Source organism: Opisthocomus hoazin, chromosome 22, assembly GCF_030867145.1.
Source record: "Opisthocomus hoazin isolate bOpiHoa1 chromosome 22, bOpiHoa1.hap1, whole genome shotgun sequence".
In the NCBI taxonomy this organism is placed as follows: Eukaryota; Metazoa; Chordata; class Aves; order Opisthocomiformes; family Opisthocomidae; genus Opisthocomus; species Opisthocomus hoazin.
The window spans coordinates 914,672-942,352 of NC_134435.1; the positions used below are offsets into that span (position 1 = coordinate 914,672).

At 46.4% G+C, this 27,681-nt stretch overlaps 1 protein-coding gene across 5 annotated transcripts in view; it reads left to right on the forward strand.

The window, feature by feature from the left end:
• Nucleotides 1-1,770: 1,770 nt before the first annotated feature.
• LOC142363933 (uncharacterized) overlaps nucleotides 1,771-27,681 on the forward strand; it is a 36,005-nt gene continuing 10,094 nt past the window's right edge. For all 5 annotated transcript variants that reach the window (XM_075441438.1, XM_075441441.1, XM_075441439.1 and 2 more), the window contains exons 1-5: nucleotides 1,771-1,840; nucleotides 7,482-7,594; nucleotides 8,456-8,695; nucleotides 9,657-9,852; nucleotides 11,901-12,293. In XM_075441438.1, coding sequence (XP_075297553.1) covers nucleotides 7,515-7,594; nucleotides 8,456-8,695; nucleotides 9,657-9,852; nucleotides 11,901-12,224 — 840 coding nt within the window. In that variant the 5' untranslated portion in view covers nucleotides 1,771-1,840; nucleotides 7,482-7,514 and the 3' untranslated portion in view covers nucleotides 12,225-12,293. The remainder of the gene's footprint in view (nucleotides 1,841-7,481; nucleotides 7,595-8,455; nucleotides 8,696-9,656; nucleotides 9,853-11,900; nucleotides 12,294-27,681) is intronic.

Sequence of the window (27,681 nt, forward strand, 5' to 3'; positions counted from 1 at the left end):
TTACATCAGCAGAACAAGCAGAGCGCGGTGTTCATGTCCTCCCTATCCCACCATTTAGCCAAACAGCTTACACGCAAATGAAAGCAAAGGGAGTGCAAGAGCAGATAAATAAATTGTTCTGCTTTTGTTTAACATCTATTTTCCATCACTGAGTCACTTCAGGATAGAACAATTTATTAAATTTCCTCTGAAATCTATTAGGAGATGATTTAAAACAAAGTCAAGCTCCGTTTGTGAAACATATCTTTTTGGAAAAGAAACGGAAGAAATAGGATTTAACTACTACTATGGACTGGTTTCAATTAATTTTTCTGAGGAGGGAAAAATGTGTAGCAAAAAATTTTCCAACTTAGGACAGACAACGGGAAAGCCAGGAAATCCAGAATTCTCCTGCGACAGGTATGTTCATCGCTGTGTGTCTGTGTAGGGACTATCTTCATCCCTCTTCATCCTCCTCAGCCCTGCTAGCCCATGTTCCCCGTGTTTTAACACAAGTTTTGAATCGGATGCCTAGCTCTTGTCCTTTGATTGGCAGCCCTCCGGCTGTCCGCTGACACATTTAGCGATACCTGGTTTGCGCACTCTGCTTGCCTGTCTGCCGCAGGTATGCAGCGAGTTACTGCTCATTCCTTCCAACAGCAAGTGTCGAAACACTTGTTTTAAACCACAAATAGGTGACACGAGTCTTTGGGACTCCTCAAGTCCTGTTGTCCACATTTAAAACCAGCTGTAGGGGTGTGAAAAGCCGTAAGGAAACAGGCTGTGCTTTACCAGACGGCACCTGCCAGCTGCAGCCGTCTTCAACAGCCGTGCACGATCCTCGGGTCGGGGATATTGAAGGGATATTACACACTCGGATAGGTAGCACCAGGTTTTCGCTCTTATCTGAGGCCTCAGATGGGTGACAGTCGCATCCAAAACTGCGATGCAGAACACGAATGCCATCTCAGCGATTAATCTGCCCACCCCAGGGAAAAGGCTGCTGGGCTGGGGCTTTGCGACAGATTCTGCACCAGGTCTTATCCTCTGCACCTACTGCAGAGCTCTGACTTGCGGTGCCGTATGGACGAGGAGATAAACGCACCTCCAGGCATCACCCTGCCTCTGTAAATATTTATCCCTTATTAATATTGGGGAGGGAAGGAAGACTCTTGCACTAATCAAATTGATTTTCGTATTTGTTAATCTCAGAGTTTACAGATTTTCTTTCCCATATGTTAAAATTCTCCAAACAGATGTCACTACCAAGTAATAGACCCACAGCTCCCTTAAAAGAAAGGAAAGAAAAAAGCCCACTAAAGATCTGGGACCCAATTCCTAATTCACACAGACTGTGTTAGGTGGCCTTTATTTTCCTCTTGCTTTCGTGAAGACAAGGCAGGAGCTGCTCCAGGGGTGTTGGTGTAACCCTGTCAGGGTTAACACTCCCCAGACCACCCGGATTCAGTGAAGACGGCCCAGACTACAAGTACAGTTTCATTTTCCTTCAGGGCTGATAGTGTTCCTGAAGTGTTCATGTCCCTCGAGGAAATTAGCTGTAAGTTTTTGTCCTGGTTTCAGATGGGACAGAGTTAATTTTCCTCCCAGTGGCTGCTCTGTTTTGGATTTAGTACAAGAAGAATGTTGGTCACCCTGATGTTCTTAGTTGTTGTTGTTATGAAACCAAGGACTTTTTCCAGTTTGACGTACTCAGCCCGTGAGCGGGTGTGCAGGAGCTGGGAGGGAGCACAGCCAGGCAGACGGCCAAGCTGGCCAAGGGGAATGCTCCATACCACGGACGCTGTGCTCAGCTTGTGAATGGGGGCTGGCCGGGGGGCAGGAATCGGCTCTTCTCATTTCTGTGAGTTCAAATCTTCTCTTTTCCAGGAGTTTGGTCTTTTTTGGGAGTTTTGCGAAATTTGCAAAACCCGTGATTTCTGGGTTCCGCAGTTGCTGCTTGGGGACTGGCTGTAAATCGGTTGTCGGGTGGTGGGAAAATTGTATTGCATGTAGTTTGTTTTGCATATACTTTGTTACCATTATTACTGTCGTTATAATTATGGAGTAATAGCAGTATTACTAGTAGCATTAGTGTTTCCTTTGTTGTCTTATTAAACTGTCTTTATCTCAAGCCACGAGTTTCCCCTTTTGTCCCTTTCTCCTCCCATCCCGCTGGGGACAGGGGAGGGGGTGAGCGAGCGGCTGTCTGGTGCTGAGTCGCCGGCTGCCAGGTTAAACTACAACAGCTTTGGGGAGTTGTGGCACTCTGGCTCTGTGACTCCCTGGCAGAGAAACCGGCTGCCCCTGTGCTCACCCATCTCTACCCGGCACTGGTCAGGAGTCCCGGGCTGGCAGGACCAGCGCAGCTCCCCCGGGAAAGCACTGCTGCTCTGTACCCCCTGCCGCCCAGCATCCATGGGCAGAGCGGGGTCGGGAGCAAAGGGCTGCAGGTTTGTATTCTGTACTCTTCAGGAGACCGGTTTGACTTTGGGGACATTGTTTTGGTCTTGCCTGTACAGACAGGAGCCCAAAAGAGCAGTACTGTCTGCTTAAAATGTCCTGCACTGACAAGCAGACAGCTCATTTGACCTGCTTCTTTCTCTGTCTATCCCTTAAAAAATGGTGGGGATCTGTAATTTATCTTTACCTTCCCTCAGTTAAAGGGAAGATGCTAACACAGTTACTATAGCCTTCAAGCAAGTTTACAGCTGCCACATTATGCGGATTCCAGCTGAATCAAGACACAAAATAACTGCTCGGAGTCAAAAGGCGCCGAGCGGGGGCTCAGCAAACACAGTCTCCTCATGATGAACTGTCAGTCCTGGGCACTGCTGGAATTATAAATCTCCAAGATTTTGATGGTACTGATTTTTTTCTACTAGAATGTATCTTTCAGATTTTTATAGTACTGAAGTTTATCAATAGGATAATAATATATTATTCTAGCTGGTAGCAGAGCACCATAATCTATGGGTTTATATTTGTATAGTCCCCACTAATTTTACTGAAGCACATGATATTTTGTCTTAAAAGTGATGGTGTCTTGGTGATGAGACTGAGAAATTAGGAGTAACAACTAACGCTATACACATGAAAATGGCAGGCTAGAAGCTTACTTCTGTAATAGAGTTTCAGAATGAATTAGCAGAAAATGTGAAACCTTTGACTCCTTTCTAAAGGAGATCCATTTTTACCAGTAACTACTAGGTTTTGTGTTAAGACTTTTTAAATGACTTTTTAATTGAAAAGAAATGGTGGCAAGGATACTTCTGCTCTTCTTAAGATCGCTCCTGCGAGCTCCTTGTCAGCGAGGGGACCTGTGGGAGCAGCCAGACCCTGGCCCAGGGTGGACAATGCAAGCGTGCGGGGCGGCTGTAGGGGGGACAGAGAAAAACCAGTCTGCTCACAGGCTTAAAAAAGGAAGTGTCCCTGTATGCACCTGCACCATGTAAGGTAGGCGGCTGCTGGGCCAAGGTAGCTCATGAGGAAGCAGAGCTCTTGATCCAGAGCTGGGTAATCTTTCCCGGGTCACTGGGAGGTGACTGGAAGATGCCTTGAAAAATTGCGAAATAGTAACTTTGGATTCTCCTTTGGCTCTGCATCTTGTCCTGTGATTTTGGACTGCGCAACACCTCTGTGCCCGCTTCCTCAGAGGTCGGAGCCCAGCAGGGCTTCCAGCAGCAGGGGAAGAGCCCTGGGCGAGCACCTCTGCTGCGGGCAGGGCTGGTGCCTTGGGGCAGCTCCTGGCACAGCAGGGCTCTGTGCTTACCCTCAGGGCACTGCTGTGACACCCACATTAAATCTAACAGTAAATCCACCCCTGAGATGGACCACTCCTTCAAACGCCTCGCCGGCCACCCTCAGTGTAACTGCTTCAGCATTCCCACATGCGCTGTTTTTAGCTTTTTCCTCCCCTGCTGCTCCCACCAGCGTCTGCCAACTGTCCCTTTAATGCAGGTTTTATGAAGGCTAAAATTCACAAACCCTTGGCTGTCGTTAGTCCGTTGTGAAATGTAGTAACTCCTGGTTTTTGCAAAAAGCTTTGCACTGACCTCTGGTTTAATACCCGGGATATTAGGGAAGCGAAGCGAGATTTCCACAAAGCCAGTTCCTCAGCAGAAGTCGGTGCCAGGGCAGTTGGGGCAGGTTCCACTTTCAGTAATATTGCTCAGTTTGGAAACACCTTCCAGTTTTACATGGAGCATATCCAGGTGGGCCTAGGCGTGTATCCTTAAGTTGTGGTTTATGGAATGAAATGTAATAGTGCTGCAACCGGTTGCCAGAACATGTCTCTAGAACTGTTCTGCTAACGTGAGTTCTTACACAAGCAGCAGCCTGCTGCAAACGTCTGGAGCCGTGTGATCCTCTGTGTGCAAACCAGAGGCCAGGTTTTTTGTAGGGAGTTTTTAGTTTTCTTTGGTGTATATATAGAATTTGCACTGAAGGAGAAACTATATTGTTTAATGGTTTTAGCGTGTATGAAAACAAATGCTCAACAAAGACAGATGTTAGAAATGTTTTTTAAAATGGGTTGGCTGATGGCCAAAGACCTAGCACAGCTGACAAAAAGTGTTGATTAGGTTGGTTTTAATGAGCACTTCCTTTTTGTGGACATTCAGGGCATTGATTTTAAATGCTCACTTGTTTCTTGTCTGTCTTTTTGTTAATTGCTTTGTTTGATGTGCAGGAATTTCATCACGGCTTCCACGTTCAGCTGATTCACATTTCGTTTACTGCACATTCCCATATGTCTGTATATATATATATGTGCAATACATGTGAGTATGCCAGTTCGCACGCATGATGTTTAACCAATAAATAGAAGGCTATATATAACAGCATTAATTATCTAGCTCTGAACAGTGAAACTGAATACAAACTGAATGAAAGCACTTTATTCCTTCTCTCCATACAAGAAGAGAAAAGCTGGATAAAAAGTAATCTGGATAATTGCACCTATGCTCGCATTAGGGCATGCCTGCTCTGTGCTTAGTTTTCAATGGTAGTACTCGGCTAATTTGGCTTTTTCATTAATGTTTGCTCTTTCTTCTACCAAGTAAATAAGATTGTTGTACCAATGACAGTCACTGTATTAATTTAATATTCTGAATAATAGGTCTCCAGGGACTCAACTCAGAACAAAAATTTTTCTTTGAAGTCAGCATTTCAAAAACTGTTCAGATATATGGTGGAACTCAAATTTCAGTGTTATGCATGAAAGAAAACCATAAGACATACCGGAGAAAATTTTTTTTTCATTTTGGGTTAGGTTTTGTATTTAAGACTCTTTTTTGTTCTCAGTTTTTAAACTAAAATACTGATTTTGAAAGATGGCACTTAAAAATCAATTTGTAATGAAAAGGATGGATATAAGATTTCCCATGGGAAATGAGAAATTCAGCCTGAATTTTTATTTCAGTGGGTGAGCATAGGGGCTTCTCCACATAGCAAACGTGAGCCAGGTCCAGCCTCTGCAGAGGGGAAAGCACTGCAGTAAATTATTTAGTCATTTGGAGGGGATGTGGTAGCAAAACGGTCTTCATGATTTTCTTCAGTGACTCCACTTAATCCATAATGGGATAGACTGGAGGAACCTGATCTCAGGCACATCTGGCTATTTAATGGACTGCTGCTAAATGACAGGGTTTGCATCTTCTGCCGGGGCTCTCCTGTCCGGCGCTGCTGGAATGTGGCAGCTCCTGATGCTGCCCTTCCACCTCGGGTGTGGAAGGGACGTGGTCCAGCCCTGTGGTCAGGCTCTGTGGTTTGGGGCTTCCACTGAGAGTGCAATGTCCAACGTGATAGAGACTTTGAGATCTGAGCCACTACTGTACGTTAAAAATTGGGCTTTAAAGAGCTCTGCTAAACCAAATTGTCAAAACACCTTTGTCAAAACCATAGACCTAATGGTCTGGGTTGGAAGGGACCTTGAAACTCATCTCATACCACCCCCCTGCCACGGGCAGGGACCCCTTCCCCCAGCCCAGGGTGCTCCCAGCCCCGTCCAGCCTGGCCTTGAGCCCTGCCAGGGAGGGGGCAGCCACAGCTCCTCTGGGCAGCCTAGGCCAGGACCTCACCACTCTCAGCCTAAAATAATTTCTTCCTGATATCTAACCTAAATGCACCCTCTTGCAATTTAAAACCATTACCCCTTCTTCTGCATGTAAGGGAAGAGTTAATAATCAGTGATTATAAAAATTCAGGCACTCTAAGTACTGTAGAGTTTTTAAGACTTTATCTCTGAATTCATTTGAAAATGTCGGTCAAGTCCTAAAACTTATTTTTAAACCCTAAATGCTATCTAAAAGTTTTCCCGGGAGATCTTGCTCTGTCAGACTCCTAGAATGGACAGGAATAGTGGCACACAGGTAGAAATCAATGGCTGCCTATGCTACTTCGATAGATCTCTGGTATAGCACTTACAAAACTAAAGCACAGGATAATGTTGCCTAAACAGTCCTATTTCTGCAGGTATTTTGTAATCAGTACCACATAATTTATTATGGAATGAAACTTAGGAAATTCAAAGGAAACATAATATTGTTTTCCAGATTTTTTCAAAAATCTATAACTTCTAGTATAAAATCATAATCTTTGTGTAGTTGTGAATTCTGTAGCACAAATGTAACTTTTGATTAAACTCTATAAAGGCAGTCAATAAATCTGCAAAGATCCGGTGCTTGCAATTAAATTCTGTAGAACCGTTCTGTAACTACAAAAGTTGTGAGCTCAGAAGGGAGATCAGCTTTTCAATGCATCATTTTTTGATGTGAATGTTCCTCCTAATAAAAAATGATGGCAGACAAAAATAGATTTCCTGTCATAGGTGGAATTGTTGTTTTTCTCAATGCACTCAGAAAATTTCTGTAAAGCATCACCTGCTCTTTAAATACGTATTATAGAACATCAATGATAGACTATACTTTTTGTAAATGAGTAAAATATCAAAACTAATGATCTGACCTCTTTCTTATTTAGCCATTGATTCTGCCTCACTCTCTTGTTTTGTTTTCCTGAAAAAACGCTGAGTTAGGGATTCGGTTTCAGAATCAGATAGAACAGTCCAAGTTGGAAGGGACCTCAAAAGAGCATCTGGTCCAGCCTTTGGTGGGAAGGGAGCCTAGATGCGGTTATCTGGTGCCGTCCAGCCATGCCCTGGGAACCTCCAGCTGGGGACCCCGCACGTCCCTGGGGAGGTTGTTCCAGTGACCGATCATTCTCATGGCAAACAAAAATTCTTGTTTAAACTGCGATGAAACTTCTCCCAGTGCAGCTTGTACCCGTTGCCCCTTGTCTTCTCCACGTGGCCACACGGTTTTCTTTTCTTAAAACAAAGTGGCAGGAGATGAAATGTTTAAAGCTCTTTCAGCTATCTCTTCTTGATCTGAGAAATTATGGTGTCTATATTTCTGAGCCAAAAGCTATCAACAGAGTTCATTTTGGTCAGCGGTAAAGACAGCAGTGTGCTTCTATTTATCAAATAACTTTTCTTTTATCTGCAGGTCAGGATGGAAAACACTGACTGAGCACCTGAGATGAGTGAGAACGAACCCCAGAGCCCAGTGCTTCCCAGTACCCTGCCTAAAGCTCTGGCAGCCGCCCCGGCTTTCCTGTGGTAATAAGCTGTTACGTGTTGCCCTCAAATACTCTTTGGTTACTGAGTACAGCTCAACAGCCTGAAAAATGCAGTCAGCTGTGAAGAGGGAGGGGGGAGAAACCCAAAGTCCACGAAGGGCAGAAAGAAATTTAAAAGACCTAAGTAGGCTGAGCGGCAGCACGGGCAGCGTGTCTCCAGTCACCGGTGCTGCTGCCCCAGGACACCGCGAAAGACGGTCTCACGCGGGTGGCAATCCTCTGCGGTGCTAACAGAGAGAGCTTTGCAAAGGAATGCCCTCTGTGCCTCGGGGAAGGTGCATGAGCCTTCTGCACGCAGTGCTGGGAAAAACAGACTTGTAAACATCTGACAAAAACGTGCCTTTCTAATAAATATTGAAATACACCCTTCCCAGAATTTGAGACTATTAGTTCTGGCACTGGTTCAAGCCTGTCTCTCACGGAGTGATTGATTTCTTTATTTCTGTTCTCTCCTGCCAGCCTCTGGGAATGTGATTGAATTAAATGTAGAGAACCTTAAAAGTGCAGAGAATTTATCAGGGAACTGAATGAGGATACTTGGGTAGAGGAGGGTTTGAGAGGGGCAGGGCAGGGTCTCAAGCTGTGCATTTGCCCAAGTCCTGCAGAACAAAGTAATCTGGAAAGTCTAACTCTGTCTGCTCATTGGCAAGAGTCTGGGTTGGGGAGGCTGGGGTATGAGAAATGGGATTATTGACCCACTGACCCAAGGGGGATTTATGCAGGGGTATCTCCATGCTGTGAAACATCAGGGCTCCGTGGCTCTCCTCAGTTGGGTCTCCGCTGGTAGCAGTTTGTTCCTGCCACTGAAGTTCAAAAACCCATTTCTGTTTTTATGAAAAAGGTGGTGTAGAGGCCAAGCCATCCCAAGAGGAACACAGCGAGCCTGCCGTGTCTGGCAGGGAAGTTCCGTGTCCTCCAGCTGGATTGTACTGTACATAAGCACGTGTAGCTCTTGTTCATTCGTCCTGCCTCAGACCGTTGTGCCCAGGCAGACCAGCAGAAAGCTGCCCTCTGCCGAGTGCTGGGGCAGAAGAGATGAAGATCTGATGCTGAGGATGAAAAGAAAGATCAAGATGTGCAGGTGACACAGTTACTTGTCAATCAGCATTTACTGCATGGTTTCTGTAGTTCAGTTACAGAATTTAAAATATGAATTGCTCTTGCGGTAAGCACAACATCACTACAGAAGGAAGCGAGGGCAAGTGACAATAGGCAGCGTTTCTTCCCTTGTGCCAGGAATCTAAATGTAAAAGCAGGTGCCACAGCAGCTGTGCAAGAAGGATGAGTTGCAGTTGGCAAAGCATAACACTCCTCAGATGAAGAAAAGTATCACAGCATCCAAAACGCCACCAGGGGAAGCTGGAAAAGCACCGTTTCCTTTCAGATCAAGAGAATTTTACCAGCATTTTTCAAATAACTCACATGCTGGATTTTTGTTCATCCTTGTTTTTCTCCGAAAAGGACAAGTTGCCACCCAGCACTATCTGCTCTGGCACAGGGAGCATTATCTTGCTTTGCAGCCTGCGCGGCTTTTTCCTGGAGCAGATAAATTAAAGAGGGTTAGTGACTCTGTTATTTACATATGTAGTGCTTTTGTTTCCTCTGTGCATTCTTTGTCACCAGATTTAACCATCTCAGTAATTGCAGGTGATGGCTGTTGGCTGATGTTAGTGTCCAGAGCCGTAACTGCTAGGAAGTGCAAGAAATAACTAAATGGTTAGTAATACAGCGTAAGAAGATTTCCTCATGGGCAACGTGCAAAGAAATTCTGAAGCTTAAAGCATTTGGAAACACTGTACTAAACTCAGTTAAAATGATGGTTATCTCACCATAAAAAAATATTAGCAATCCTTTTTTTGTTTATTTTACCGAAAGATGTACTCTTTTATAAACTGGGATTATTTTTATACCTCACAAGAATTGCATAACTCAATATTTTTTGGTTAGTTTTCGTTATTATTTGGGTCAGGTCTTTCAGTCAAGCAAGGCTGTTGCGAAGCGCAGGATGTGATTTCTGATTAACCGTTTTCTTCCTAGGACAGATGGTGCCGCAGATCACAGCAGCCTGCCAGTACCCGTCCCCAGGAGCTCTCTGCCGTCCTGGACTTTCTCCAGCAGCGTGGAAACAAGTTCAGCCAGACATTACTGAGAAGCAGTCCAGAAATATCCTGTGGACAGAAGGGAGAAGGGCAAGGTTACTGTTTGGAGGGGTTGGACTCCTTCCCACCTGCTGTCAAGGTAAACCATCTCCTAACCTTGCAGAAACTTTTACATTTCCAGCAGAAATAGTGCGTAAAGTGAAGAAGTTTAGCAGAAAACTATGATGCGTAGAAGAAAAATAGCTTTTGATTTTATAGTCAGTTTTAACTGATCACTTCAGCTAACCTCTTTTATTTGATATCTACCTGATGACTGTTATAGCCTGTTTTTTAAGGAGGGATTAACCATTGGGTAAGGTCTCTTACAAATATGATTAAGGAAATGCACAAAATCAGATGACTACCTAACGCTGCACTGCTCAGCTGATAGGACAGGAGAGAGAACAGATGTTAAATTCAATTTAATATGCAACAAATTTTCAGTATATGGTATCTCAATACATCAGGAAATTTTGCTTGCTTCTGGCCAGGTAAATGTCCCATTCATGTCGCTCGGAAAAAAGAATTACACAGTTCGTGCTTATTTACACACTTACAGCTTGCTAGAAGTAGGCTGACTTTCCACCATTCGCTTACACAGTTCTTTGAAAAATTCCAGTTATTCCAGTATCAGCAATACTGTACCTGTCCGGGGGATCCTGGGGTGCAAGGTCTGGTTACAAGGTCCTTGTAACCCTACAAGAGCACAACCCGAATGACGCGAGGCCACAATATTTCTCCTTCCCTGACACATTCAATGAGCACCTGCATTAAATGAGCAAAAAACCCCGTACTAAGCACATAGATGCCTGAGTCGAGATCCATCTTATTCATCCTTCGCAGACGGGGTTGCAGCAGCAGGGGCTGGCGCGGTGCCCTTGGCTGCCCACGCCTCCCTCCATCTGCCAGCCCACCCACCCACCCGCTCGCCGTGCGGGAGGGCCGAGCACAGCCCCCCAACCTTCGGCGTGAGGTCCACGGCCACGCGGGCGCCTGCGGGATCCGCTCCGCAGCACTGCGAGGAAGGGCAGGGAGCCCGGCAGCATCGCCTCTCCTCTCGGAAGGGCAGCGCGTGATCTGCGCTCCGTCTTCGGGATTAAACAAGTCGAGTGAGCTGAGGACCCCCCTGAAAACCACTCCCGAAGTCACAGGCAGAATCCTGAGCAAGGTGGAAAACCCCCACGGGCAGCCCTGTGAATGCTGCCCTGAGAAACATCCAAGTAAGGATACGCAAATCAGAATTTAGCCCTCCCATGCTCTAAAATAATTTAAGAAACCTTCAAGAATTAAATTGCTGTCAATCCTGGATGAAAGGACAGATAACAGATGAAAGTTTCTCCTAATCAGTTTATCCTCCCAGGAAAAAGCAGAAAAAAAGAAGAGTTTTTCCTGTACAAGTGGAGCTATTCTTTCAGTGTAAAACCAAATAAAGCACCTGGAATTACAGTGAAATGTATTATAAAGAGCTCAGTTAAATCTTCAAAAAAATTTCTAAACCAAGAGTTTAAAAAAATAAAACCCCTTGCTGATTTAAGGTTATAGATCAGAACATTTGGGGTTCTAGAAAAAAGCGTATCGCTTGTTGGGGAAGAAAGATGATGCTGTGTCATCGCACCACAGGTATCGGAATGTTTTATCTGTAAGAATATGTCAATGGGCCAACAAAAACCCCACCTGTAAGTGTGGGCATGGATTCCCAGAGCATCTACAAATACACAGATTGCACCTCGCTGTCTGCAGACTAGCAATAAAGAGGTAATTATACAGTTGTATAAATTTAAACAGCTTTTATAAAGACAGATTGGAATTGAAATAGGAAGGAAAAGGACCATCACGACTAATATAAAATGAGTAGAAGAGAATAGCCCCAGAATGGCAAAAGCACTGGAGTGGGGCACAGAACAGCAGATGGGGTAAGGAAACTCAAACATCATCTCTCACAGGAGTTAGAAGCAGAGTGGGATGTAGAAATTTCCCCTTCAATGGAAAAATGGTAGGAAGAGCCAGGAGAAGGGAATTACTGGATTACAGCATCAAAAGCACTTAAATTTTCCATTTTCAGGTAGCCTCTCTGTGTTTGATGGATTTCTAGTGAGTGTGTCCCTTTAGCTTCTGCAGCATTTATATTTTCATTTCTCTGATCTTCAGGGTTGTTTTCCAGGTGATCTGAAAGGAAGCAGCAATGACAATTCATACGTGGCTTATCCAGAACGTTTTAGTGCTCAGAGCAATTGGGAAGTTACACCCTTTCTGCAAGCAGGAGAACTGAAGTGGATGCTGAAAGACAAGGACTGGAGACAGGACCCAGGCTGGGCTCGAGCCCAGTTTGGTTTCTGTTCTGGCCAAGGAGTTACTGAGAAACACCCTTGTAGCGAGACCATAAGTAACTCGATGTCTGCGCACCAGCTCTTCCCGTCTCCTGCTCAAGTCACGGAAACCACGACGAGTCGTTCACCTGGTAAGTGCTGCTGAGGAGCTGATAGATCTCGCAGCACTTCACGGGCGCGTCCTTCAGGCACCTGCTTTCATCTCCTTCATAGGGTAAGTCTGGTTTGTCCTTTCTGAACCGTGGGTGAGTGCAATCTCTGGTCTGTTCGTCTCGCCTTGAGAGTTGCCTTGCTCGTGAAACGCGTGTTTGCTACGGCTGCAGGCGAGCTCCCGGAGGTGACTGTGGGTGGGTCAGACCTGCGGGCACGAGCTGCAAACCAGTCCCGTGTCCCCTGTCCAGCCGCAGCTGGACCACAGCATGGGAGGACACGCTGGCCCGTTGAAAGCCATCTTGGCACATCTGCAGGACATCTGGTCTGGGGCATGGTATTCGTGATGAGGGAAATAGTTCCTTTACGTTTTAAGCAAATGGAGCTCAGTTATTGCCATCTTCACCTGGCAGCACTTTTCTGACTGGCGGTCAGCGGGCGAGTTTGCAAATGCGTGTTCAGAGTTCTGGTTGAAGCGAATGGTTTTGTAGTTTGTGCCTTTCCTTGTACCTCGCCTACCTGACCTCCTCCTGATGTACTTGAAACCTGTGCTCCTGAGTCTCTGCCAGTATCAGACCTGCCTTTCACGATCTCCAGGAGAAATCTCGGTCGCAGTCGTCTTTCCTTTGTGCACGGCTTCGTCCTTGCCGCGCAGGGGCTGTAAATAATTCTGCAGTGCCAGGCTCCGGGTGGCTCGGCAGCAGACTGAGCTGAGCCTCCTCTCAGACCTCTTCCCAACTCTGCTTCTCGTTACGGGGGGGTTTATGGTACGCGCCTTTTTACAAAGACACAATAATGTTGTGACCAGCCCTCTCTGCAGACTTTCTGAATTTCCCTTGCTGCTGGCTGGCTGTCCTGAAACCTGTTTTCCTTTCTGTCGAGGCAGGGTTGTGATGCAAACCTGTCTTTTGGGTTTGTCAGTCGTGCTCTGTGAGCTCAGCGCTCTGTGCCGGCTGCACTGAATTGCTTCACCTGTAAGGCTCAAACAAGCCTTTTCAGTGAATATTTAAATTTTCACAGCAGCATTAAGAATCAAAGATTCTGATTTAGTTTTGCATTTCTAGAACTCTATTTATTATCTTTTCCACTTACCTAGGAAAAAACATTTATTTCCTATTAAAAAAAAAATCCTCCAGAATACAGCGAAACCAAAGGTGGATTTACAAGATATGTGTGCTGGAAGGGAATAGCGGTGCTGAGAGAAGGGTTGGGATAGCTCCCATCAGAGAGAAAACCTGTTCTCGTGCGTGTGCCCAGCAGTTATGTACCGTCTTCCGTGTCTTTCTCCCTTCCACCGTGAAGCTCGCAAAGCAGCACGCAGACCGCATGCGTTTCCTGCAGCGTCAGCAGGAATTGTTAAACCCGAGGCGCGGTGTGGCTTGGCAGAAGGCGGACCGGCCACGGTGCGTGCAGTGGGCTTCTGGACGTGCAGGCGTGTTCCTGGTCAGTGACTCGGTTAACGGCAGCCGCCCGCTGGGAAGGGCAGAGCTGCTAGCACAGGGCAGGGGAGATCGTCTGCGCCAACGAACAGGCGTGAAAATGTTCAACATAGCTTCACGACGACAAAGCACAGACCCTCCTCCCCTTTTTCCCGTGTTAAGTTTAATGCAGCTTTTCACATTTCACACAAGGATATTAAGAAACAAATTAGCCTAGAAACTTCAATTAGTTGTAATCCCAACGAGGCCCCTGGGATGGGATAACCAAGCAAACAAACTTCTTAACATTTCCCCAGCCAGGCCAACTGGCAGGATGATGCTCTCCAGAAAATCAATCAAATGAGTTGCCTGGAGAAATTTGCCCAAGATGACTTTCTCAGCATTTACAGGAACTTCTGCCAGGTGTTAATGCTCTTCAGGCGATGTAGGTGAGTGGAAAACTATAAATCATAGGAATAACGTGGTGGGTTTGTATTGCCCTGCCAAAGATCTTACGCGTCTTCTAGACCAGGTGGAGCTCAGCAGCTGTGCAGCTATTCCGGACGATCAGTGCAAGGGCAGGACTTTGGCGTTTTGCTGCACAATTGATCTGAATGCTCTGGAGTTTTCAGTCTCGCTCCAAAGTTTCTTATGTGAGAGTATTTCAGATCATAATCCAACCTAATGGGCTTTGGCATATTTTATGCACCAGTTCTCCTGTTGCAGACAGGGTGGAGCTAGACAAAAATCACAAATTATTGTGTACATTTGCCTTTTATAGCAGAAGTTCATGCACATACAGCTTAGGACCATAATAAAACCATAATAAATAACATAGTCCCCTCTCTGGGGACCCTTTTCCAGATTTATCTCCAGTGCATCAAACCCTGGGGGAGGTGGGCCCCCGCGACTCCCTCTGGCTGTGAAAGCAGTGCTTATCTTTCAAGGTGTGACCCACACGGAAGCGGAGTGCTGTGAGTGTAGCACAGCTGATAAGGTTTTCTCGTGTGCTTTACTGTTTGTGAGTTTTGCTGGCAATTACTGGAGTGAGATAAAAGTCTTCCAGGAAGAGAGGAGCAGGGGAAAAAACCCAACAACCTCCAAATGTGCAGAGGAGTATCTGAGTTTTACAGATACACATAGCATTGATCAAAATGCCACCTGCACACCCTGGCTGGCACCCTGAATTATACAGTTTCCCTGAGCTTACAGGATTCATAAAATATACGTGTAACGAAGCAGTCATCAGTCTGTGTCTCCAGGAGGCTGAAGAAGTGGAGTACAGGATATATATGCCCAATGTCTGTTCACAACAGCTTGGGAGCAAGAGAGGAAAAGCGACCCATCTCATCATAGTAACTATCTTCAATTTTGATGACTTCGTAGATGGAGTCACAAAGTGTTCAAAAAAAGTTCAGATGTTATCTGGAGTCTTTTGGGGACATACAGGTTCTTGTAGCATATTTGATAAAGCTGGGCATGCTAAGCAAGGTGGACCATTTAGCAGCATAAGCCAAGGTCCCATCCTGCACATCGAGATGGAGAGGAGGTGGCAGGGGTCCCTCGCCAGTGCAGAGGAGGCTGAGCCATGGTCACAGCCAGGCAGAGGTGACTGTGGAGGGGGAAAACAGCTGCCAAATATTGGTGTAACATGGAACCTGGTCAAGGCTTCTTCCAAAACGCTTGTCAGAAGTCAGCCTGGACACACAGTCACTAGTTGGTGTTTGGGTGCTGAACTGACAAGTTGTGGGCCATATCACCTTTAGGCATGCCTGCATCTCTGCATTGACCACCCATGGGTCAAGGGATGGGTGCACTTTGCACTTAGATATCCTCGGTAGGGTGAGGCCAGCCCTGAGTCACTCTGTGCAACTCAATGTCTGGCTGGGGTCCTCACACACCAGAGGCTCAAAAGGTGATAACCACAGGCAGCTCAGCTCTGTCCTCTCTCTTCAGCCTTTTCCATGCAGTTTGGGATCCCAAGATCCCTCCAGGTTTGGAGGAAATTTGGTATAAAAGCGCATCTCACTTTCAGAGACGCTCTTGAGAAAGGCTGATGCTCTGACCCCAGGAGCAGCCTGGGGCAGGGAGAAGCAGGCGAGGACGTGCTACCTTCCCTGCCCAGAGCTCTGCCCGCCTGCCCTCCAGCAGCCACGTCCACTTGCGATAGGGATGGACTACACATTCGTGAAACATTTTGGATCAATTTGAATTTAGTTTCTGTAATCATTAACAACAATTTCTAATCAGAATGGCGTCCGCTGAAGGATGATAATAGTTCCCTAGAACTGAAATGGATACGTACTGAAATCTTTAGTTCCATCCTTATTAAAATGTCAGTGACTGTCAGTTTTAAATACACGTTTTTAATCGTGAAATTTGTTGTTATATGAATGACAATCAAGTCCTAATACGCCCAACTTAGAACAAAATGTATTGCAAAATACATTTCAAGTTATTGCTTGGACTGCAGCCTAATATATCTTAACTGTAATAATTGCTTTCTCTGAATAGATTTGGTCACACAAGAAACACTTTACTAAATTTTAGGAGGGAAAAAATGGAAATACAGAATAGGCTTTTTTCATACTATTTTTATTTCAGCGTGCATCACATCCTGTTTTTAGAACTTATTAATGATAAATTGATCTCGGGAGATATTAACTCTGTATTTACAGAGTGTTTAGACATGCTGGAGGCTGTTTTAAATGTACCAGCTGCTCTGTGCTGATTTAAGTACACAGATGTTCTTATTAGCATAACATTCAAATTCGATGCCCTTCTTATCTGCATCCTGCAAATGCACAAAACCAGCAGCACCAGCAGCACAGGAGACTGGTGCAGGAAAAGCCCTTGCACTCCCTGGGACCTCCTCGTGGGCTCAGCTTGTGGCCAAGTGCAGCTGGATCACCCGGTACCTCCCTGGGTCCTCTCTCAGGCGTGGGCCACCCCAGCGAGGACAGGTGGGACACCAGCGTGGAAAGGCGCGTGGTGGTGGTGGTGATGGAAAGATGGGGCTGCTTGCAGACGATACTGTCACGCTGCATGGGCTCAAGGCTTAATAGCTCTTGGGTTACAAGTAAAGAACTAAAAATGGAGACCACCTCCTGCTCGGTTTTGTTTCAGTGCCCTTCGTTGTGTTTGCACGCTCGAGCTGCCGTGCTTGCCTTTGCAGTCAGTGACTGTTTTTTCAGCTCTGCTCTTGCCCTGGCTTTGTATTTTGGAGGCCTGAGCTGTAATGGGAAGTAATGTCAGTGGTCTTTGAACCGAAGGAGCTGCAGATAACGACAGCAAATGGGTGTCTGGCTCCGTGAATGGCGTGTTACAGAAACGTGCCTGAACCATAGTTCAGGACTGGAGTACCACAGAACTGAAAAGGTCAAATCCAAAGGCGGAGTGACTCTTTTCTGGCATGTTTTAATGCTGCAGGGAGGTCTATCCATCTTTTTGGTGACAAGGCAGCAGAAGCCTTGTTACAGCTTTTCTGAATCATCTCAGAATTCTCCCAGGCTTTCACAGTAATCTTCGAAGTTAAAGAAGTTCAAGTTTCCTTTCCTTATTGGGTATTTAAAAATATACTTTCTGTTGCTAATCATGATGAACATTACAGCAATTATGACATACTCATAAAGCAAATGTTATAGCAGGGGACATAAAGCCCTTTGTAAAAGGGCTGTTCTTTCCAGGTTGTAGAGTTGTGAGAAGAACCCTTAGCTTCTCATTTTCAGTTTTCCATTTCAAGTCATACATTGCTTCCCAGAGAAAATAAAAATCTTTTGATTGTTTTCAGTCTATCCATGAAGAGGAATTTTACAAAATTTCACTGGGAAACCTCCATTCCTTTCATCTCAGCCTCCTAAACCCACCACACTCATGGCATAAACAAACACCTGGACTTCTGAATATTTTAGGCCAATATCTTTTTTTTTTTTTAATTTGACCTTCCACTGTGCTTTATGGCTGTTAAACAGCTTCGGTCCCCAGCCGTTTTCTTACTGGGATGTTTTAAGTATATGATTTTCCACATACATATTTTTGTTCTTCATTTTTCCTTGCAGTAATACCTCATAGCATTTGATACTCGCAATTTAATACCTTGTGGTTGGAGGCTGCATGCTTTCAGTAGCTGGAAGCTTTACTCAGGAGATCAGGGCCATAGGAGGAAGACAAAGGGCGGCTGTTCAGTGGCTCCTTGCTCCCCCTAAGAAACATCCGGCCCCCCGGCAGAAATGTAAAGTAATGACAACAACAGAACTGGAAACAACTTCAAAGTCAAACTGATATCTTGTGAAAGATGAGGAAAATGTTACAAAGGAAATATCAAAGGCCCAAGAAGGATTTTCCTAGGCACTTCGTTACAGCAGTCTTTACCACCCCCTGCAGAGGCAATCAAGACTAATGGGAACATTAGTACAGCAGAGGACTACATATCAAAAGAGTCCCTGGAGCAAATAACACCCAGTAACTAGAGCATCACTGGCACCGTTCTCCAAACCACCCCCCTCTGTCACAGAAATGAGTAAAAGGGTCATAAACAGCACAGAGAAAATTTTTGCCTTGTGACTGCAAATAAGCACCCAGCAGAGCTGTTAAAAGTTGCTTGCTGAAGAGAAAAATATGATTCTTCCAGTTTTATGGGCCATGTTCAGATAGCTCTTACTCCTATACCATAAATCCAATTTTCACATAGATTAAATGGAAAACCATCACAGGCTCTGCTGAATAATGCACGGGATTGTCCTGCCTCTGCTGCGTGGTGTGCCCCGGATCAATCCTCTTCCACGCTCACACGCGGCTTCGCAGCGCGGCGGCACCCGCAGCTGCGTGGCTGCCCGCAGCGTTTGTGCCGTGGTGCTGGGCTGTGCGGCAGCGCTGCCCGCTCTGAGCACGAGCAACGCCACGAGGGCTTTTGCTGGCCTTCATCTGCAGTCTCGGGTCTTGCATAAATGCTTACTTGTATCATTTTTGTAAATACTAAAATTAAGCTTAATTTAAAAAAAAAACAGAAAAAAAGAAAAAAAAGAAAAAAGATGTTATGATAGAGTTTAATCCAAAAATAGAGAGCCAGAGGTGGCTTGAGCACTATCTGCTTCCCCTGGAGAATGCTCATGGAGGTAGCTGCCATGGGGTACAGTCACCGCGGTGTCGAAGGGTGGGTGAGGAGGAAAGCAGAGAAAAGCATCTCAGAACTGCGGCATTTCTCATCAGCTTGGAGTGTGTGTCTGGAGCTGATGGCTGCACTTGTGGGGAACAGGTCCTTTGCAAAAAGTGCTTTTTCCAGGTGCAGTGTCAAAGACTGCTTCCCTTCTTGAAAATTAGGGTGCCCTGAGTGGTCTCTCAAGCACTCTGCTGTTTGCTGATATCTCCCTAAGTGTGAACAACCGCGCTGGAGTCTTACTGATTTGCAAGAACTTAGGAATATTATGAATATGAAGTATGCTGTGCAGGGGAACGTGGTGCTACATAAAGTATGCAGTGTGCCGTGATTAACGCTAAATGAAAAGAAATGCCACTGACTGTTACATGTTTTGAATATTCAACCCGAGTTAGCTGATGCAGCACGAGGTACTCTGAGGTTGCTCCTCGCTATATTTAGATCAAAGGAAAAAATCGAAAGTCTAACCAAATACTGCCTGATGTGCGTAAGGTATTGCACCATGTATGGGGCAGCTTCTCGGTCACAGAACTACATTTATAGGTTTTTCTTACTTTTGTTTTTATCCTTCAAGTCTTTATGGGTATTTGAGAAACGTGGCAGGCTTTCCGTGTGAGCGTCCCCTGATAGCCCATCTGAGACGCGTCTCCGAAGGCACGGCCCCGCTCACGTCGCAGTCAGCGGGAATCTAATCCCCCGGTTCGACAGCGACAGAGTTGGACTCGCTTGTCGTTCTGCCTTCCTGGCACTGTTTGCTTCTGGTCTGCATGCTCGTATTTCTGTTAATGAAGATAATTTCATACTGACGTGTTCTTGCCCTGATTGCTGCGTCTTTGTCACGTTTTGCTGGGTGCAAGTAGACCAGGGAGTGTTTGCCTCTATGTTCGTTTCGTCATTTAAAATGCTTTAAGGGAGGGCTCCAAAAAAAGTCATCCTTATTTTCATTATTCATATCTACATGTTGAAACTAATCCTCTCGCGCTAATGTGAATAACCAGATCCCAGGCACGTTCAAATCGCTGGGGTTGGGGGGTGTCCTGGGGCTTCCCGTGAGCCGGGCGTTCACCCGGGGCTGCTGTACCCTTCAGCTGTCCCTGCCCGTCGGTGTCTCTGAGGGAGCGATGCCTGCTTTCAACTTCTGCAAACGCAGCCAGGCTGACTCAGGGCAAGCCCCCTTCTGCCAGGAAGCTTTGCAGAGAGATCTGTCGGAGCGCCTGCTGCTCCGCGCCCTCCGGTTCCGCGCTGAATGCTAAACAACTTTCGTTAAAATGGAAGCGAGCGTGAATGCTTTGGACTTGAATCCTATGTGAAAATCAGTAGCTAAAAATAACCCTCTAGAGATTCCTGGAAGCAACATGGGGATGTGGGTGGGAGAGATGGGCAGGACGTTTTTGAGATGTCATCTCTTTTCTCACTCAGTGGGGCTGAAAAATTTAAATTCTAAGAATTTTCCTGAAACCGCACTCAGCATTACGAATTGAAGTTCTCAATCAGAGCATCACATTTAGATGTTATCACCCTGTAATTTCATCTGGGTTTGTCCTTGGAACTTCTTTACACCAGAAGTGAGCAAAAATCTCTAAAATGTTAAGTCACCTGGAATCAGAAAATATTTTTTCTAAAAAATTAGAGATGCCAGAGTCTTGTCAAAGCCAAACCTTCACCGCACCAGTCACTTACTGAGCTGGGGTTGCCTAATGATAAAATGTTTTTTGTGAAAGTGAGTGAAAGCTGTCACTCAGTGCCCTGCGTTTCCCCTCAGTTACCCATCCCCAGGGGAGCGTAACCTGCAGGTTAGGAATTGCTCCAACGTCCCTGTGTGGGACAACGGCCAGGTCTGCGTGCGGGCGTGTGCCAGACCCAACAGACCACGGCCACGGAGCAAGCACTCTGCCGAGTTCTTCGTGTACCCGCCGCAGGGCTGAGGCATGGGGGGGCCCGGCGGGCGGGGGCTGCTGGGGCTCTGGCCCCGCTCATGGGATTGATTTCATTCAGGTACCCGTTTCAGCCGGGTGTTAGCGAATGGAATCAAATTTGTGTGGGGACACTTGCGAAAGGCCGTGTTTTATCGCGGTGGCATAGACGAGGCACAGCGCTTCTATAAATGTTTTATGCTGTCAGGATTGCAATTCAGTACAGAGACTGAAATAAAAGTGCGGTAGTAAAACCTGCTGCGGTCGTGCCGCAGCCCTCGCCTGCTTCTGTGCTCACTCGGTTCCTTCCCTTTCCACCCAGCCCAGAGCTGTCACCAGCCCCTTTCTCTCCTGAGCAGATTGAGCTCCGTTTCTGTCTGCCATCTTCCCTCTCTCACTATTAGGACCTCAGCTGCTTCCCTGCTAATTGCAGCACCGTACATGACGTCGGTATTTTCATAGCTCCAGTAAGAGCTGCTTATTATTTTACATGGCGATTTCCAATCTGTTGTCAGATTAGTTCCTGGCAACCTGAGTGCAAGGCACTGACGGCTGGGTAGCTTCATGCAAGTTTTATGAAGCACAAGGTAAGTGGAAATACAATGCAGAGAGGAGGTCAGCAAAACGGCTTAATTAATTAAATAAGATACAATAACGTTAATTTTTGGTAGAGGGAGTGTTATCTTTCTGGAAATGCACCTAAATGCCAGTTAACCCAGAAGTGACAGCCGAGCTTGCCTTTACGTGCACCTCCAGAAAGATAAAAGTCTCGTCTAGCATGTGGCAGGGGACATCTCACCTCAACCCAGTCAGTCCACGCGCTGCGAGGACACGGGATGTGTGAAATGCAGATGGAGTCAAGGCGTTTATCGTGAGCACTGTGACCTTGTATTTCTGAATGACAGAGGAAGCATCGCTTAAGTGTTGAGAGCAATGAATATTTGTAGTTCCCTCCAAGACCTCGAATCTATTGCCACAAAATACACTAGAAAAAGGTAAGGGTAAGCTTGTCTCTTTTTTTGAGTGGGGAAAGTGAGAATGACAAAAACGTGAAGGATCTGCCTGTCTCCTCCCTGCTCCTTTCCCTCCGGCTCAGGGACAGCATCCCCAGCCCCGGGCTGGGAGGTGGTGGGGCAGCAGCGGGCAGGCAGCCCCCTGCCCAGCCCACCCCACCACCCTCCGGGCATGGACATGGTCCTTGCGAAGCGCTCTGCTCTGCGCTGACTTTGCTGTTCATCTCATTGCGGACTGGCCAAGCCCTCCCTCCCGCCGCTGTGCCCCAACGGCAGCGACAGACGCGGCTGCGACCGCCGCGCAGGGCAGACCCTCCGGCCCTCCCTGCCTTCAGCTGCTTCACTGAAGTGGTTAATTTGTTTTAGAACTCCGGTGTTCTCATGAGTTATCGGCTGACTCCTGCCAGCTGAGTGGAAAAGTGATTTAATTTTCCAGTTTAAGCATGGCAGATGTGTGTGTGGGAGGGCTGTGAGGGAAAAGGGGGGGTTGTTGTTGTTTGTAAGGTGACCAAATCTGGTCCACCAGATTTAATCTAACCTACTTTCAGCCCTCAGAAGTGGCGCAGGCTGACACAAGGCTGCTTTCGCGGCAGGGACGCACAGCAGGGTGCGGGTGACGGGGACGCGTGGTGGGGGGTTCCCGCAGCCATGGGTCTGTGACGGGGCAGGCACGCAGCTGCCCGCGCCGGGCTGCAATGAGCCCCAAGGGCAGAGGAGCAGGGACGCGGTGGAGAGCAGCTCTGGGCTGCTCAGAGCCTGCTCGGGGTCTCCCAGAAGCCACGTCCCTGCTCGGTCTTGCTGCAGAACTGGCAGCAGCAGGACAGGCTCACGTACCGCGCTTCGCAGCCCCCCTCTTTGCAACCTGTCCATCCCGCCGCAATCCCCGCTCGCCTCCGACGCACGGGCAAGCCACTCCCGGGCTGCAGCAGGTTTGCTCGTCATTTGTTTGGCTTTGAGTGTGTCTTGCCTTAACATTGAGTCGTCTGTTGTGAAGGTCAGAGCACTGCTTTGAGCTTGGCCTATAAGGTGAAAAGCCGTAATAAAAAATCAAGTGTTAGTAAGCTTTTTTACTTCCCTCTGTAGGTACAGGCAGGACTTGAATGATGCCAGCAGGAGTGTTGGGCAGCAGTTGAGGGAGAGCTAAAATTTTATTTTTCATCCTTTTCTTTCTGTTCTTCAGGAAGACAGCCAGTTGTAAATACTTGGGATGTAGGCTTCAGCAGCTGAATGGATAATTTGGCTCAGGAAAGATCCAAAGACAATGTCTCATGTTAATCAAAAACCTGTGATAAAAGAACAGTACAGTCTGTTATTCATAATTAGTCCTATCCTGAACTATGGAGGCTAATGATATCCAAAACAGCAATTTTAGCTCCGGAACAGTAAGCCATCACAATATGCAGCCCAGCAGGAGACAGAACTGCTCACTGGCTGCCAGCTCTGTGCCCGCATCTCCTCTGTGCACGTCGCACCTCTTGCTAACTTGCACCAGCCCCTCCTGCACCCGTCCTCTGTTTTTCAAGCTGCCTGCACTGTGCCTTTCCTACGGCAGCGGTCGGAGACCGTCCCAGGCAGAGGGGTGCAATGGCAGCCTCCTCCTCCTCTGCGAACGGCAGGCAGCGGGGAACTCCGAGGAAAAGCAGTTCCAGGTATTTCCCTTCTAGGTTTGTAACACTCGCCCAGAAATCTAAATTTCAGTGTTGCTGGTAACAGCTTATTAACAGAAAGAAGAAACCAATGATCAAGGATCTCACAGTGGAAGAAATATGACGTACTTTGAATTATTCTGCACAGAGCACAATCTTCAAAACCATCATTTTCCTCTACACTTGAAAATTACAGTCTCTGCTTTTGAGTTATTGGATGAGGAAACAAGAAGCAGAATTTGCGTGATGACTGAGAGATTGCTCTACAACGTACAAATGAAAATTCATTGCAGACATCATGCAACAACAAAGAATGCAAATGTGCCGACACGGGTAAATGGCAAATAAATTCAGTAAAGAGAAACACTGTGTATTTAGCGGAAAACGACACAGTAAGGTGTCTCAGCACACTTCAGATGAGAACTACATTAGTTCATTTCAGAGCTGGTTTGTTACTAGAGTTTGATAACCGTGCTGCTTCACGTGGTAACGGTGGAATTCGCTCTGAAAGTCTGCTCCATCCTCACGGAAAACGCGAGCGTACGGAGGTGCAGTAGTGGCAACAGATGGCAAGAGAGGGCAACCTGGTTTGGAAATGCTGGGAAAGATGCAGAGCACTGGTTTGGGCTGATAGTACGGCTTGAGGTCACTCATCTAGAGATTTGCAACCTGCTCCATCTCACTGGAGATGTCCTGGAGCGGGACATGGAGGCTTTCGCTGTCCCCCGTTGTGTTTAGAAGGTGAGTACTCAGCTACCTCATATCACATATGGGAGACCAAGAAGGGGAGATGGTGTTAAGGTTTACTTTGTTCATATCTGTAAAGCATTTTAAAACTGCTACTGGTAATGTAACCTCAAAGGTCAGGGTCACCTCATTTCGAATCATGCACTGCAAACACGTGGTACCAAACCTTGCACCAGACCCTGAGTGAGCTGTAACCTCCTGTACCTGCCTTGTGAAGCTCCTGAGCCAGACCTCAATGCTGGGAAGGCTCTGGTAGGTCCTTTCAGCACGTCTCAGTGATGTAACGGTTGGAAAGGTGGTTGTGGTTTTGGTTTTTCCTTTAAATTAGTACAGGAATAGCTATCGTACCACTGCTATATCAAAAATTGTCGATCAGAGGTTTGAGGAGGTTGCTTTTTCTCTACACCTTTTAACTTTCCCCGGTTTTGCAAATTAAAAGACATTTTCCTAACAGATTCAATTTCTACTTCAAATAAATAAGTGGTATTTATGCTAGGGAAAAACTCTTCAAACCGCTCAGGAACCGAGCAGTAAATCAATGGCAGCTTCAGAACAAGTTAGAGATGCTGAGAAACTGAAATGAAGTCATGGATTGATGGGAAGGTTTTCAGAACGACACACAAGCCGAAACCACACCTTTTCGGTTCAAATCTCCAGAGATTTGTCTCTGAGAAGCTGATTCTTCCCCGACTGGCTCAGAGAATCCACAAACCTCTGTGAGAAGGCATCTATACGTTGTACTCTGAGACTACCCCATTCCTTAGCTATTTAAGCACACTCCAGATTTTCCAGCACCAGACAAAATCCCACTGACAGCTTGTCTCCGTGCCTGATAGGAGACATCTGCTTACCTGCCTGGTTTCAGATAGGAGTAAAAACCTATATAGTAATTAGTGGAAGCAGAACATGCAGAAACCAGCTTTTAGGTACTCTGAGAGCCAGCTTCCAGCCCCAGGAAAACTAAAGACTCAGGGCTGAAGATATAGCAGGAGATACACTTTGGTAATCAGGAGTAAATGCAGCGTGAAGAAGGAACCAGCTGTTCGGCGAGCAGAACTGCACCGTCCACGAGGAGCGAGCGTGCGCCCCAGGCAGCAGAAGCTCTTCCGTTCTTTCTTTTCTTTTTTTGGCTTTACCTTGCAGCACTTGTAGGCAAATGAGCGGGCTGAAGTGACAAAGGGATTTGAATCTCAGTCCTGATGGCTGTAGTATTACTTGTAGGTTTCCCGGTGGGGAAAGCACTGCAATGTATCTCACGTATTTTTAGGGTAAAAGGACCATTGAGCAAAGATTAACCATTCTGGGGCACTAACACTGCGTGAAAAGGCATCATTATATTTGGCAAGGGCTGCTTTCTGTCGACAGCAACCTCTTATTTGACTTCCGTTATTTATTTTTGTTAAATGAGGGGTACATTTTCATGAGATACGTTTTTTGCAGTGTTAACATGAGGAACGGGATATATTTCAGGGGACCCAGAGGCTATTACTGTTTTGCCTGTCTCTTTAATACATACTGCTCATCACTCCATCCTTTTTCATATTGAAATATCTTTGGAGTGGCTGATGCTCTGTGTTTGTGGGTCAGGCAGCAACAGAAAAAGGGTTTCATTTCAGTACCTCACTTAAGAACAGGACATGGAAATATCCAATTAATCACCTACTATTTCTTGCAAGCACATTAGAATGAGATCAGTGGTCATCTGTCTTGGTTTCAGCTGGGACAGAGTTAATTTTCTTCCCAGTAGCTGCTGTGTTTTGGATTTGGTACGAGAAGAATGTTGATAACACTGATGTTTTTAGTTGTTGCTAAGAAATCAAGGACTTCTTTTTTCAGTCTCCCCTGTTCAGCTGGTGAGCGGGTGTGCAGGAGCTGGGAGGGAGCACGGCCAGGCAGGCAGCCCACGGAAATATTCCATGCCATGGACGTCATGCTCAGTAGAGAAGTGGAGGCTGGCCAGGGGGCAGGAACTTTCCCATGAGTTCCAGGAGGTCCAGGAGTTCAGTGAGATCTGTGAAATCCATGAGTTCCACAAAATCCACAAGTTCTGCAAGTTCTGCTAAATTCACCCATTCTGCAAAATCCGTGAGTTCCACAGTTACTGCCTGGGGACTGACTGCGAAAATGGTCGTCAGATGGTGAGAAAAATTGTATTGTGTATCACTTGCTTTGCATATTCTTTATTAGTAGTAGTAGTAATAGTATTCCTTCCTTTGTTGTCTTATTAATCTGTCTTTATCTCAGCCCTGGAGTTTTACTTTTCGTCCATTCTTCTCCCCGTCCCACTGCGGGGGGAGGAGCGAGCGAGCGGCTGTCTGGTCCTGGTTGCTGTCTGGGGGTTAAACCACAGCATCATCCGAAGGAGATCTTTTCCATGGCCATGATTAATTTCACTGAATAGTCTCAGTGCTGTCACACCCTGACTCTCCTGTACCTGGTGGTTCATGCTCAGGCTTCTCTTGTTCCCAGTCCCTTCACTCAATAATTTTTCCTTACTTTAGCCCTGAAATGTCATCTTCTGCACTGGCTCAACATGTCTGTTTTGTGATTAATCTGCCTCGTGCCTGAGCTCGGAGCCCATTCAAAAAGCCTCAGCAGCCTGGGACTTCCTACGAGGTTTTCCATTTCCTTTTCTTATTTACTGTAGAAAATTGCTGATGGAAGAAATAAAGAAGTACCCCTTTTGCTCATGGAAAATACATCAGAAACTGAATATATCTTCAAAGAATAGCTGAGGCCTCTCTGGCTAAAACCGGAAGGCAGAAACAAAAAGGGAAAGATGAGAGTGAGAACATCGGGATTTTGGTCCCAAGATATCCCTGTAAGAGGCTGAAGCACTGAAATACCTAAACCACCGAGTTCTAATTCACCCTGGTTCATGTGGGTCCTTGCTGAAAAAGAGGGATAGAGAAAGGGGCGAGAGAATAAGCAGGCATTATATAGAATATCAATATCTATTCTATAGATATATAGAATATAATCCAGAAACCTGTTTCCTACAGTATCTTCTTTCCTCCCTCGCTGCCTTGGGTTATTCTGGAATGCTGGCCTTCGCGCCTCGTTACATGGTGTTTGCGATGAAAGAGGGTCCACCGAGTACGGGTTTCTTCTGGAGTCAGGGGACGCTGAGGAAAGCTTCCGTTTTGTTCATCCTGCCTCTGTGACCCTGCAAGTCTCTTCCTGTGACCGTTCTTCATCTGCGAGAGGCCAGTCCCACCACGCTTCCTTCTGCTGCGGGCGCGAGCTGCTCGGGAGCTGCAGGTGCTCACGTGCGGTACGGTGCAGCGGTATTCTGTCAGAGTCTTCTGCACTGAAAGGCTTGGAGGTGACTTGAAAAGCAAATACATAATATTTTTATGGCTGGATGTGTTTATCACTGTATCGCAGCTGTATCTCATGACATGAGTAATAGTTATAAAAGCACTTTGAGCTTGTTTGACAGCAAATGTTTTGTGGCTATTCTCTATTTCTTCCCCCCGTATTTTAAATCCCTGAGCCATGTCGTTGTTATTTATGAGCACCTGAACTCCAGCACGGTGCGCAGACTGCGCCGGGTAAGA